The sequence below is a fragment of the Pongo abelii genome, chromosome 7 (genome assembly GCF_028885655.2).
Source record: "Pongo abelii isolate AG06213 chromosome 7, NHGRI_mPonAbe1-v2.0_pri, whole genome shotgun sequence".
Classification (NCBI taxonomy): domain Eukaryota; kingdom Metazoa; phylum Chordata; class Mammalia; order Primates; family Hominidae; genus Pongo; species Pongo abelii.
The window spans coordinates 139,533,055-139,546,466 of NC_071992.2; the positions used below are offsets into that span (position 1 = coordinate 139,533,055).

A 13,412-nucleotide genomic window follows, 5' to 3' on the forward strand; every position below is an offset into this window, starting at 1 on the left:
TATCCGAGCCTTGTGCGGCCCCGCCCTGCCTCACAGAGCAGGGAACTCCCAACCTCGGGCTGAGGCCAGGACTTTGGGTGGCAAGACAGGTGGGCTGGGGGCTGGGGGCTGCGATCCTATCTTTGGCGGGCCCGTTTCTGCTCAGCTCTGGCGCTGTCCCGGCTCGGCGACCATTCCCCCGACCATCCTCTCCCCTTTGCTTCAAGTTCACCTGAGCAGGACCCCAGGAGCCTCTAGCCTGTTGCTCTCGGGAGGTGTATGCTGTTACCAGAGTTTCAAGCATTGAGGGGGCGGGGGGAGGAATGAAAGGAGTTTTCCATCAGAAACAGAAAAGAGTTTGGGTTAAATCTGGGAACCAGGCCGGGCGAGGTGGCTCACGCCTGTAATCCCAGCACTTTGGGAGGCCGAGGCGGGCGGATCACGAGGTCAGGAATTCGAGACCAGCCTGGCCAACATGGTGAACCCCCGTCTCTACTAAAAATACAAAAATTAGCTGGGCGTGGTGGCGGGCGCCTGTAATCCCAGCTACTCGGGAGGTTGAGGCAGAATAATCGTTTGAACCCGAGAGGCGGAGGTTGTAGTGGGACGAGATCGTACCATTGCACTCCAGCCTGGGTGACAGAGTAAGACTCTCAAAAAAAAAAAAAAAAAAAAAAAAAATCTGGGAATCATACAAAGTAATAACTGCCTTAGGCATTTTGTTTTTCCGTAAAACCTGTAAGTGGTGGCCCCAGGCCTCTCCTTGAGGGTGTCGTCCACCACTCCTCCCCCCGACAGCCCCCGCCCGGTGTCTGGGTGCTTCCTCCATAAACCACTCCTGTCAGCGTCTCCGGGAGGCGCACGGTGCTCCTCCTCCACTCATCCCTGCTGGGTCCCTGTGCCTGAAAATGGAGCCGAATCCTCTTTCAGGAACGCTTTAGATTTTCATGAAAACACAGCCCGGCTTCCCAAGAGCAGCCGCCTTTTGCAGGGGCTTTCCTGACCCCTGTGTGGTTAAAGGCGCTGGCGCTCCTCATTCCACAGGTGGAGACGAGAAGGCCCCGGCTGCTGGGTGACTACCCAGAGCGCAGAGTCCGGGCGCCTGGGACTCAGCCCCCTTCTGCCTCCTCAGGGAGCTTCTAAGGGGCTGCAATCTGAGCACCAGGAGGGAGCCTTGAGGCCAGGGATTCGCTCTGGCATCTTAAATTATTCCCCCGCAAACACATTCTGGCCCCTGAGCCTCAGTTTTGTCGTCTTTAAGAGAGGTGTCGCAATGTCTCCCTCTCAGGGTTTCTGCCAGGATGAAATGAGCCCGAGAGGAGGGGCAGTGGACATGGGTTGGTCCCCTTCCGTCCCTGCCCCAAGGGGACCCACAACTCCCAGACTGGTCCCCCAGGAGGATCTTGGGGCCTGGGCCCAGCGAAGCCTCCTATCTGTCCTCCTCTTCCTCCTCCTCCCCCTCCCCTCCTCTTCCTCCTCTTCTTCCTCCTCCCCTCCCCACTTCCCTTCCCCCTCCCCTCCTCCTCCTCTTCCCCCTCCCACTTCCCCTCTCCCTCCTTCTCCTTCCTCCACCTCCTCCCTCCCTCTTCCTCTCCTCCCCCTCCTCCTCCACTTCCCCTCCCCCTCCCTCCCCCTTCTCCTCCATCACTCTCTCTCCTCTTCCCCTCCAGCTTCACCTGGCTCTGCGGACACGTGCACCGGAACATCCTCTCCAAGTTCACGGGTCAGGCGGTGGAGCTGTTTGACGAGGAGTTCCGCCACCTCTACGCCTCCTCCAAGCCCGTGATGGGCCTGAAGTCCCCGCGGCTGGTCGCCCCCGTCCCGCCCGGAGCAGCCCTGGCCAATGGCCGCCTCAGCAGCAGCAGTGGCTCCGCCAGTGACCGCACGTCCTCCAACCCCTTCAGCGGCCGCTCAGGGGGCAGCCACCCCCGTACCCGAAGTGTGTCCGCATCTTCGGGGCCCAGCAGCCCCGCGGCCCCACACCCGCCTCCACCGCCCCGGTTCCAGCACCACCACGGCCCTTGGGGAGCCCCAAGTCCCCAGGCCCACCTCTCCCCGCGGCCCCACGACGGCCCGCCCGCCACCGTCTACAGCAACCTGGGGGCCTACAGGCCCACGCGGCTGCAGCTGGAGCAGCTGGGCCTGGTGCCTAGGCTGACTCCCACCTGGAGGCCCTTCCTGCAGGCCTCCCCTCACTTCTGAAGGTCCCTTCCCCTGCTGCCCTCCGCAGGCCCAGGGCTGGGCACTCCCTGAGACCCCAAGACCCACCTCAACGACGAGTGGCGTTAAGCCACTTCCCTTTGAAAAGACACTCAAAATCACTGCCATGGTTCAATGTTCCCAGGCCCCAGGCCATCCGCTTGCCGGCCCCCACCAGTCCTTGGGTTCCCCGCTCTAGTTTGATCTGTGCAGCACATTCCAGAAGGTTCCAGGGAGGTTGTGGGGCAGCTAGAGGACAAAATCATGAAAACAGAGTCTCTGTCTTCCAGAAATCATCCCAGGCTTTAATATTAATGGTCCCCAAAACTCCGTAAGAAGCAGGAAATGCAGCCCAAGTTTTACAAATGGGTAAACAGAGGCACCGAGAGATAGATGGTAGTTTGGTATTTCTGGTTCCCAGTGCCCAGGAATGGTCCACTCCCAAGAAATTCAGGAAAGAAAGACTGAGGAGAAGGTGTGGGAACATTCTGGATGTTTCGGGAGAGTTGGGGAAACTCCTCCTCCTAAGAAAGGCTAATACTAGGGTATCCCTGGGCCCAGTGAGTTAGGGGTGAGGCCCCAGAACCTGTATCTATGAGTTGTATGGGGGAGCCATCTGAAGCTGTAGCCACCAGGGATGGAGCTAGCTGAGGAGTTTGGGGTGTTGGGTTGGACAAGGCAGTTTAGTAGACTCAGATTCTTGCTTCAAAGAGCCTTGGGCTGGCCTGGAGGTCCCTGGAGTCTAGACTGGACCTAGGAGCTTGAGTGCCCAGGCCAGTCTTGAGTGCCCAGGCCAGTCTTGAGCAGCAGGGAGGGCTCAGCTGTCCCCAGATCTAGGTGCCTCTGACCAGCCTGGTCACCTCCTGAGGAATAAATGCTGAACCTCACAAGCCCCATCATTCATTCCTTCTCAATTCACAGTGCCCCTCTTTGTTCCTGGGGTGGAACTAGGTCCTGAGGGCACAGCCTAGCTGAGTGCAAAGAAATATAAGATGCTTAGAAAGCATAAAGGAGGGGCCGGGCATGGTGGCTCACACCCGTAATCCCAGAACTTTGGGAGGCCAAGGTGGGTGGATTACCTGAGATCAGGTGGATTACCTGATCTCGAGACCAGCCTGACCAATATGGTGAAACCCCGTCTCTACTAAAAATACAAAAATTAGGCTGAGACAGGAGAATTGCTTGAACCCAGGAAGCAGAGGTTGCAATGAGCTGAGATTGCATCACTGCACTCCAGCGTGGGCAACAAAGCGAGACTCCATCACAGAAAAAAAAAAAAAATAAAGAGAGAGAGAGAGCATAGAGGAGGGTTGGCCAGCCCTGTGGTGGGTGGGATGTCAGAGACACTTCCCAGAGAAAGTAACAGTTAACCCTGCACCTCAGGTGTGACAACGGGGTCAGTGGTATGTAATCCAGGCTGGGCAGCCAGAGGGGAGCAGGTGCCAACTCCACATCCTTCTCCTGTTTCTGGGCCCTCTCCTCCCTTGTCAGTTTTTGGCGGGGAAGCTCAGCCTTCGCTGTGGAGGGCCGAGAGCACAGAGCTCTTCCTCCTGGTGGCCTCTGACCCCTGACAGCCTGTGGCATCTTCCCCAGTCCCCTCTGCCCATCCATCCCTCTGTTCCAATTCTCCACTGCTCCCAGCATGATCTGGGGCATCTTGGCTTCTGGTTTCTTTTATTATTATTATTATTAATTATTATATTCCTGTCCTTCACTTTTTTCCTCCTTAGCTCCTAAAAGTAAACAAAACAAAACAAAAACAAAAAAACAACGCTTTGGTTCCTGATGGCTTTCTCAACCCCAGCCCTGACCTTGTTGTTTCACAGCTGACGGCTGAGATGAGGTTAGAATGACTGGGCCTGGCTGAACATTCCAAATTGGATTTCACCATCTGCTGAGAAAGTTTAAGGAAGGCAAAGCTTGCCAGGTCACAGAAGCTCCCAAGCCCAGCTTTCCAAAGGCCTCAGCCGGTGCCTGTGTTGAGCTCAGTCCTGGGAGACGGGAGAACCTGCAGGTGGGAACAAGCCCCCCTACTCCTAACCACTGTCCATCAGCAGTCTCCCCTCCGTGGTCATCTTTGTTGACAAAGGTGCAGTTTCTTCTCTCCTAGGCACCCGTAATGTGTGATGCGCTGCCTGCTGGGAGGTTAGGTCGGGGCTGCCCTGGCGAGTGGAGCATGAGCAGAAGGGCTGAGGGTCATTTCCAGGCAGAAGCTTTGAGAGCCTGGGTACAGGTTGCCACATAGAAGCAGCTCTCCAGTTGAAACCCTCCTCTGCCAGCCTGGGGTCCTAAGCGATGAGCAGAATCCCCCACTCCCACCCCACCAACCCGCAATGGATATGTAGTGAGCAAGAAATAAACCTTTGTTGTTTAAGCCACTGCAATTTGGGGGTTGTTTCTTCCTGCACCATGATCTAGCTTTGCCCGAGTGATACAGCCTCTGAGACCCCCTCAACTCCAGGCTGGGCCATTGCTCTGGATTCCCAAGACCCCCCGACACACACACACTATTTCCACCAGAGGATTAGGGGTGGTTTTACACACCTGGCAATTGTCTGTCTGAAAGCCAGAAGAAGTCTTTATCCAACTTTCAAATCCTACAAAACCGGGTCACATTCCATCTTTAATTCTGTTCTGGGTTATAATCATACCTGTACCTCCCTTGCTGGGGCCTGCTTGCTAGAGTGTCACTCCGTGTCTTTAAACATATGGAGTCTCTATCTACTACAGTGTGAATTTCAACAGCCGTAGCTTAGCATCTCCCATGTGCCAGGCACCGTGTCAGCTCCGGGACACGCATCTATCAGCCTCAAAGAACTCCCAGGGCACAGAGAGGGCTGGGAGGGACCTGCATGTGAACAGCCACCATGCAGAACATAAGAGAATGAAGAAATACTATGATCTGCATGTCCTGGGGTACCTCACCTAGGGTCAAACGCATCCCCCAAGCCAGGGACTTAGGATCATAGGACCTATCTACAGGACAGTCAGCCAACATGGACTGAGGTGTGGGTTGCTAATGATCAACCCTGCTCCTCAGACCCCCTCTCTTCTAGGAATGATCTGTTACCTGCACTTGATGCTCTCCTGTCTCTCCACCTACATCATAAGAGCCCAGAGACCAAAGGTATCTCTCTGGACCCACAGGATGCTACAACGGTGCTACAGACAGTCCAAGGGCACAGTCAGTCCTCCCTCGTTGAATATTGGTGAGGAGCTTTGCTCTCACAGGGGAGACGAATACTCAGATACCCCGAGACCACCTTCACTCTCTGTCCCTCCAGAACGTAGGGGAGGAAGGGCTGCCTCGCCTTCACATAGTCTTCCTACTGACCCTGCTGGCCTGTCATGAAATTGTCAAAGCAGCTTCTTCAAATATTTCACTTTTTTTTTTTTTTGAGACAGTCTTGCTCTGTCGCCCAGGCTGGAGTGGCGCATTCTCAGCTCATTGCAACCACCGCCTCCCGGGTTCAAGCGATTTTCCTGCCTCAGCCTCCCAAGTAGCTGGGATTACAGGCGCCCACCACCACATCGACTAATTTTTGTATTTTTTGTAGAGATGGGGTTTTGCCATGTTGGCCAGGCTGGTCTCAAACTCCCGACCTCAGGTGATCCACCCACCTCAGCCTATCCACCCACCTCAGCCTCCCAAAGTGCTGGGGTTACAGGCGTGAGCCACCACGTCCGGCCCAAATATTTCACTTTCTGAACTTGATCCAAGAAGCCGGTGGACACAGAGAAACTGTCACTCACTTTCCTAGCTTCCTCCTCAAGAGTGTCTGTGTTGGAACTGTTATTAGAGGATGTAAATACTGCAGACACATGTGCAAACGTAAACACAACCTCCTCTTGCTGTTGTTCACTGTATTTCGTTTGACCCAGGCATTGCTTCCTAGGGTGCTGCATCCTTCTTTCCTCTGTAGCATGTGGTGAAGGAGAACATGAAACCATGATGCAGCACACGGAGCGGATGGAGAGGCGCGGCGCAGGTGGCGGTGTGCCAGGGAGGCTGAAGTCCACCATAGCTATGCTTGCCAAGGCCACCTTCCCCTACTGCTCACTCCCTGAGTCAGGCAAGGACACCCTTCACAAATTCACACAAAGGCACTTTCTAGGCTAGTGGCCTTGACTTGAGAACAGAGATTTCCAGATTCTCCCACTGACAGAGTGGTGAGTGAAGAATCCCCAAGGTCGTTGAGCCCTATCTTCCCAGTCTCCCCGGAAAAATACAAGCAGGCCTTTCCCTTGATTTTCAGGAACATGGAGGAATAAGAAATGCAAACCCTGGAGGTAAGGAAGATGCCACCGACGAAGCACACAAAGCAGCCCAGAGAAAAGGGAAGAGTAAGAAAATCCTCTGAGGCGGCTTTCCCTGTTTGTGTTTGGAAGGGCAGTGTGTACCTAGCTAGGGCTGCTGAAACATAAACACCACACAATGGGCAGCTTCAACAACAGAAATGTATTCTCTCACAGTTCTGGAGGCTGGAAGTCCAAGACGAAGGTGTCCACAGAGCTAGATTCTTCTGTGGCCACTCTCCTTGGCTCACAGATAGCCTTTCTCCTTTCTTTTGCTGCCCCTTCATGTGGCCATCCCTCTGTGTGCCTGCGCCCCTGGGGTCTCCCTGTGTCTCCAATTTCCTCTTCTTATAAGGACACCAGTCAATTGGATTAAGAGTTTAAGGAGCTGTGCACAGATGCCAGATGGACTTATGATGGTTAATTTCATGTTTCAACTTGGCTATGGAGCGTCCAGATATTTGGACAAACATTCTTCTAGATGTTTCTGCAAGGGTGTCTCTGGATGATACTAACACCTGACTTTGTAGATTGAGTAAAGCAGATTATCCTTCCTAATCCGGACGGGACTCATGCAGTGGTTCCCTTGCTGAATATCCTATTCCAAATCCTGGATTTGCAATTAAAAAAGGGGTGTATAGCCCTGGAGGTCTGGGCTTGGGGAGGCCAGCCTTGGTTTCCACTTCAAAGGGGCCTGCATTCATGTATTTCATCACAATTGTGGCCTACAACGTGCCAGAGGAAAGAGAATGGTGCTGGGACTCAGCTCACATGCAGGTGTCCAGAGCCTCGCTGCCTCTGGGGTTTGCACTGCCCTGATCTGAGGTTTGTTGGACAGAGAGAGAATGATATGGAGAGTGACAGGGGTCAGGGAAGGTCTGTACGAGGGGAGACATCAGTGCTGAGCCCTGGAAGGGAGACGGAGTCAGCCACACAAAAGGCAGGCAAGGCATGCTAGCCAGAGGGGAGAGCCTTGGGGAAGAGCTTGGCTCTGTTCAACATGGAAGGGGAGCAGCCGAGAGTGATGCCCTCTCCATCAGTGTGGATCTCCAAGGCACCTCTTCTTGGGTGTCTTGAGTTCACCTCCACCCTCCACGTGAGCACTTATACCTGGGGCTCTCCCAGAAAACACATATTGCTTGAAGCTCAAAGGTAGTTTAACATTTAAAAAGTAAAATCAGATTTGCCATTTAAAGCACAGCCCAATACCAGCCATTCCCCTGTTCACAAGCTTTCCGTCTGACTACAGCCAAGCTGCTCACCAGGGTATCGATGGGGCCTCGTGATTCAGCACTGGCTCACCTGCCAGCCCCATTCCCCACCACCTCCCTTCCGGCTGCTCATCTGGCCACCAGCCTCCACTTCCTCTCTGCCTTTGCTCTCCTTATCCCTCAGCTGAGGACCCTGACATGGTACCTCTCATTCTCCATCTAGCCTGCTGCAAACCTTCCTCTCTCCTGAGGTCCAACTCAGATGTTACCTCCTTCCTGAAGCTTCCTTGAGAGCCCCAGCCCTTGTCTGCATGCTGCACTATCCAGGCCTCGCTCCCTCCTGCCCCCTCTTAAGTGCCACTTCTGGCCGGGTGTGGTGGCTCACGACTATAATCCTAGCATTTTGGGAGGCCGAGGCAGGCAGATCACCTGAGGTCAGGAGTTCGAGACCAGCCTGGCCAACATGGTGAAACGCCATCTCTACTAAAAATACAAAAATTAGCCCAGCATGGGGATGGGCGCCTATAATCCCAGCTACTTGGGAGGCTGAGGCAGGAGAATTGCTTGAACCTGGGAGGCAGAGGTTGCAGTGAGCCGAGACCACACCATTGCACTCCAGCCTGGGCAACAAGAGCAAAACTCCATCTCAAAAACAAACAAACAAACAAAACAGTTTCACTTCTGTGGATGTCCTGAACTCTAGTAGATGGGAGCTGCCTAAAAGCCAGTGTGGCCTCTGATCTTTGATATTGCCTACAACAATGCTAAATCAAGGTTTACCATTAAGCCGATGAGTGAAAGTATGTCATTTATAAAGAGCCTTCTGAGACAGGAAGTGTTATTCTCAAGCCAAGGTTAGTAGGATTCAAGTGGTCCATATTAGGATTCTTGAGTTGCAAGGATTGGGTTACTTGGTGTGTTGGTTTCCTATTGCTGCTGTAAGAAATGACCAGGCGCACAGTGACTTAGAGCAACACAACATTTTCATCTACAGTTCTCTCATTCCGACTCTCAAGACAGGTCTCACCGGGCTCGAATCAAGGTGTCTACAGGGCTGTGCTTTTTCCGGGACACACTGTAGGAGAGAATGTTTCCTTGCCTTTTCTACCCAAATATCTTGGCTCATAGCTCCTTCCTCCATCTTTAAGTTAGTGCCATAGCATCTTTCCGACTCTGATTCTCTCCACCTCGACCTTCCATTTTCCTCCATCTTTAAGTTAGTGCCATAGCATCTTTCCGACTCTGATTCTCTCCACCTCGACCTTCCATTTTTAAAGATCTCAGCAATGACATTGGGCCCACTTGGATAACGCAGGATAATCTCCCTATTTTAATGTCAGCTGATTAGCAACCTCAATTCTCCTTTGCCATGTAAGCTAATGTATTCATAGGTTCTGGGGATTAGGATGTGGGCACGCTGACCACACTCCAGGGTTCTCATGGAGGCCTCAGGCCCTAGAGACCAGGAAGAGCCTGGAATCCGAAGTAGTAAAGCAGGCAGGGGTGGTGGCTCACACCTGTAATCCCAGCACTTTGGGAGGCCAAGGCGGGCAGATCACCTGAGGTCGGGAGTTTGAAACCAGCCTGACCAACGTGGAGAAACCCTGTCTCTACTAAAAATACAAAATTAGCCAGGCATGGTGGTGAATGCTACTCGGGAGGCTGAGGCAGGAGAATCGCTTGATCCCAGGAAGTGGGGGTTGCAGTGAGCCGAGATCGCATCATTGCACTCCAGCCTGGGCAACAGGAGTGAAACTCCGTCTTAAATAAAGAAAAAAGAAAAAAAGAAAGAAAGTAGCAAAGCAGAGAACTGTCCCTCTGCTCCTTTGGGGCATCTCCTTCATTTTGCTTCTCTGCAGACCTGCCCTGTCGATTCCTCAGTCACTTTGGCAGAACACAGCCACCCCCCCACTTTTGAGCTTGTTAGAGTCAGACCCATGAGAAGAATCATTTCTGAACCTCTGGGAGAGAATCTGATTGGCCAGGTACAGCTTGGGTCAGGTACACCCCCCGACTCCCCCATCGGTTAAAGTCGTTGAGTACAAACATGATTGCTAGGTACTTGCCCCCGTGAAAGAGAGAGGAGGGGGGCAGGGGTGGTGGTTAGCTCAGAAGCTGGGCAGATACAACACCAAAGCGCTAGGTGATGAAGCCACCCTGTGCGAAGGAGGGAGAAAAGGACAAGGACAAATGTCTTTCCTCTCCAAACTTCTTTAGCAAAGTCTCCTGATGGACACATTTTGACTGGGAAAACAGAACCGGAGGTGCCACTCTTCAGACTGTTCTTCTGCCGGTTGGCGGGGGCATTCTCTTCAGCTTCTGACCCTACAGCACAGGGCCAGGCACGGAGAAAGCGAGCGTGCGTGGATGACCGAGTCCGACTTGACTGCGTGTGCAGCCACACTGGCAGAGTTCTGGGCTCTTCTGCACATCCCTCTCTGTTTGCTCATTGTTTTGTTGTTTTGATTAACTCCTGGAAAGCAGGGTGTAAACAGACTACCTAGATTCAAGTTCAAAAGCACTATAAAGCTGCCCTTTAAAACCATCTTTTAATAAATGGTGGCCTTAGATTTGTTTTGTAGAGATTTTTTACCCAAAGTTTTCCTAAAAGGAAGCACATTTTTTTGAAACATGGTACTGTGCAGGGGACAGGGACACCTCTGGTGCTGGTAGTGGGGCTCGGTGGGGACGGGCTGTGTGCTTGTGGCTTGCCATGCCTCCGACTGCCTCTGCAAGGGCCTGAGCTCCAGGAAGGCAGCAATGGCAGACGCCACTGCATGTCCACGGAGCTGAGCTCCACCACAGAAGGCAAACCAGAGACACCACCCTAGAGCTTGTGATCTGGCCAGGAGGAATTATACAATAAATTAATTACAATTCCAATAAGCCGTTTAAAAAAAAAACAAAAACACAGGGCATATGATGACATTTGAAGGGGAACCTGAGCCAGTCTGGGGATCAGGAGCATCTTGTCTGAGAGCGACCTTTGGGTGGAGATCCATAGGAAGGGGATGTTTAAGGGTGGGCTGGGGGATTGCAGGGGAGAATGTTCAAAGTGGAGGTGACTGGATGGGCAAAGGCTTGAGCAAGGGCAAGCTTGAGCAGTCCAAGAACAAGAGAGGAAACCAGGGTGGGTACAGTACCAAGGGGAGCAAAGCGAGCTGGGCTGGAGTGGGTCAGGGCCAGGCCGTGTGGGGCCTCGCAGGCCTCATGAAGGACTATGAGAATGATGTGTTCTTTGTTTTTTTGAGACAGAGTCTCACTCTGTTCCCCAGGCTGGAGTGCAGTGGCGCGATCTCGGCTCACTGCAACCTCCGCCTCCCATGTTCAAGCAATTCTCTGCCTCAGCCTCCCAAGTAAGTGGGAATACAGGCGCCTGCCACCATGCCTGGCTAATTTTTGTATTTTTAGTAGAGATGGGGTTTCACCATCTTGGCCAGGCTGGTCTTGAACTCCTGACTTCTTGATCCACCCGCCTTGGCCTCCCAAACTGCTGGGATTACAGGCATGAGCCACTGTGCTCGGCCAGGACTGTGAGAATGATCTTTGTAAGATCCCTCTGACTCCAGTGTGAAGATGGTAGGGGTGTGAGAATATAAAGGACAAAAGATGGCCAGGCGCAGTGGCTCATACCTGTAATCCCAGAACCTTGGGAGGCTGGGGCAAGCAGATCACCTGAGTTCAGGAGTTTGAGACCAGCCTGGCCAACATAGTAAAGCTCCCATCTCTACTACAAATACAAAAATTAGCTGGGTGTGATGGCACACGCCTGTAATCCTAGCTACTTGGGAGGCTGAGGCACGAGAATCGCTTGAACCCGGTAGGGGGAGGTTGTAGGGAGCGAGATCACGCCATTGCACTCCAGCCTGGGCAACAAAGCAAGACTCCACCTCAAAAAAAAAAAAAAAAAAAGAGACTCTTACCAGCTCAGACACCCAGCATAGATTCCTCTTGAGGAGCAAATGTTGAAGACAGGCCTTTTGAGAGTGGAAGAGGCAAGAAATTTCCCTTAGGTCCCACCCCATGCACCCGGAGTGCAGTCACATTTGTGGTGCACATTTGCTCACCTTCTAAGTGACTCACTCACTGTCAAGGGTAGTGATGTCTGAACTGGCAGGCCTGAAGGTTTTTCTTTAGTGTAATCATTGCTCAATTACCTTCACCATCTGTGCTGGAAATGATTGTGATGACTTTGCGTGATGAAACCCAGAGGTGACCAGTATTCCTGGGTGTCCTTTCCCACCCTTTATTATAGCAGCGGCATCAGAGTTCAGGAGGCCAGGTTCTCACTTGCGTCAACACACTGCTGCCAGGAAGGTGAGGCGGGGCGGAAGTGAGGTGTGAGCAGGATCTGTGAAGACCACTTGGGTATTCAGGATGGTGGAGACAGCAAGTTGGGGAGGAAAGCCAGAAGATGAAACGCTCAAAGAACGGGCCAAGTTGGCAAGTGGGCTAGGATAGAGACCAGAAGCCGAGAGGGGTTAGAGGAAAAAAATGGGGCATTTCTAGGGAGATCAGATGGACAGAAGGAAGAGGTTTAGCTACAGACAGAAACAGGCAGAGTGCTAGGACTGCCTCAGCACAGTATCAGATCTGCAGGGTATTAACCTTTTGCAAAATTAAGATGCTGGCCAATTCATTCAGCAATTCTTCCAACAAATATTTAGTGAGATGCCAGGTTATTCTGCCTTGGGGATACAAATATATACAAAACAGTCATAGTCCAACATGGAATACGAAACACAGGAATAAGGGTCAGTACAGGACTGAACGAGCAGTAAGGGAGCACAGAAGTGGGAAACCTCCTACCACTGGCAGGTCAGAAAGACTTCCAGGAAGCTACATCTAAACCAGACCTGAAAAATGAATGTGAATTAGCCATTGGATGGGGGCGGGGATTGGTTGAGGTGAAGGTCACAGTCCATTTAAAGGCGAGGAGCAGTGAAGGATGGGGCTCTAGGTAGCCAGAACTGTACCATGAAGGGCTTGGCAAGCCATGCTAGAGTCTATGTCCCATCCTGAGGGCAATCCACAACTAGACCACAAACTCCATGATAACCAGTGTCTCCCTAGCAACCACACAATGCTTGACACATCATAGCTCAATATTTGATAGGTAACGACCGAATGCACAGAGGGACAGCAATGAGGTGCTATGGAAGGATCTTCACAATTTTTAATTCCTAAAATTGAAATGTCTACTAATTATACACAGTCTTCAGCTTCACATTAAAGACTAAACGTGCAATTGCTGGTCATGCTATCGAAGTCACTAAAAGAACTGTTCAGCCGGATGCGGTGGCTCATGCCTGTAATCCCAGCACTTTGGGAAGCTGAGGCAGGCGGATCACGAGGTCAGGAGTTTGAGACCAGACTGGCCAACATAGCGAAACCCCATCTCTACTAAAAATACATAAATTAGCCGGGTGTGGTGGTGCATGCCTGTAATCGTAGCTACTTGGGAGGCTGAGGCAGGAGAATTGCTTGAACCTGGGAGGCAGAGGTTGTAGCAGTGAGCTGCAATCGTGCCACTGCACTCCAACCTGGGCAACAGAGTGACACTCCATCTCAAAAAGAAAAAAAAACAGTTGTTCAAAATATAAGAGCAGTTCTTTGCCTATTTTGAGGAGAGTACTAGAAAAGGCGAGTGAGACAGAAGAGTGTGGATGGGAAACCCTGATGACTGCACCTTTTAGCCCACGGCTGGCATTCTCTTCCTCTGCTGAG

The 13,412-nt window shown here is 52.3% G+C and overlaps 1 protein-coding gene across 2 annotated transcripts in view; it reads left to right on the forward strand.

The window, feature by feature from the left end:
* FAM83A (family with sequence similarity 83 member A) overlaps positions 1 to 4,556 on the forward strand; it is a 28,954-nt gene extending 24,398 nt beyond the window's left edge. The window contains exons 3-4 of one of the 2 annotated variants that reach the window (XM_009244067.4): positions 1,650 to 1,918; positions 4,005 to 4,556. In XM_009244067.4, coding sequence (XP_009242342.3) covers positions 1,650 to 1,918; positions 4,005 to 4,015 — 280 coding nt within the window. In that variant the 3' untranslated portion in view covers positions 4,016 to 4,556. Of the gene's footprint in view, positions 1 to 1,649 lie in introns of both variants that reach the window. The other variant, XM_063726469.1, reaches the window with a different exon arrangement.
* Positions 4,557 to 13,412: the final 8,856 nt, after the last annotated feature.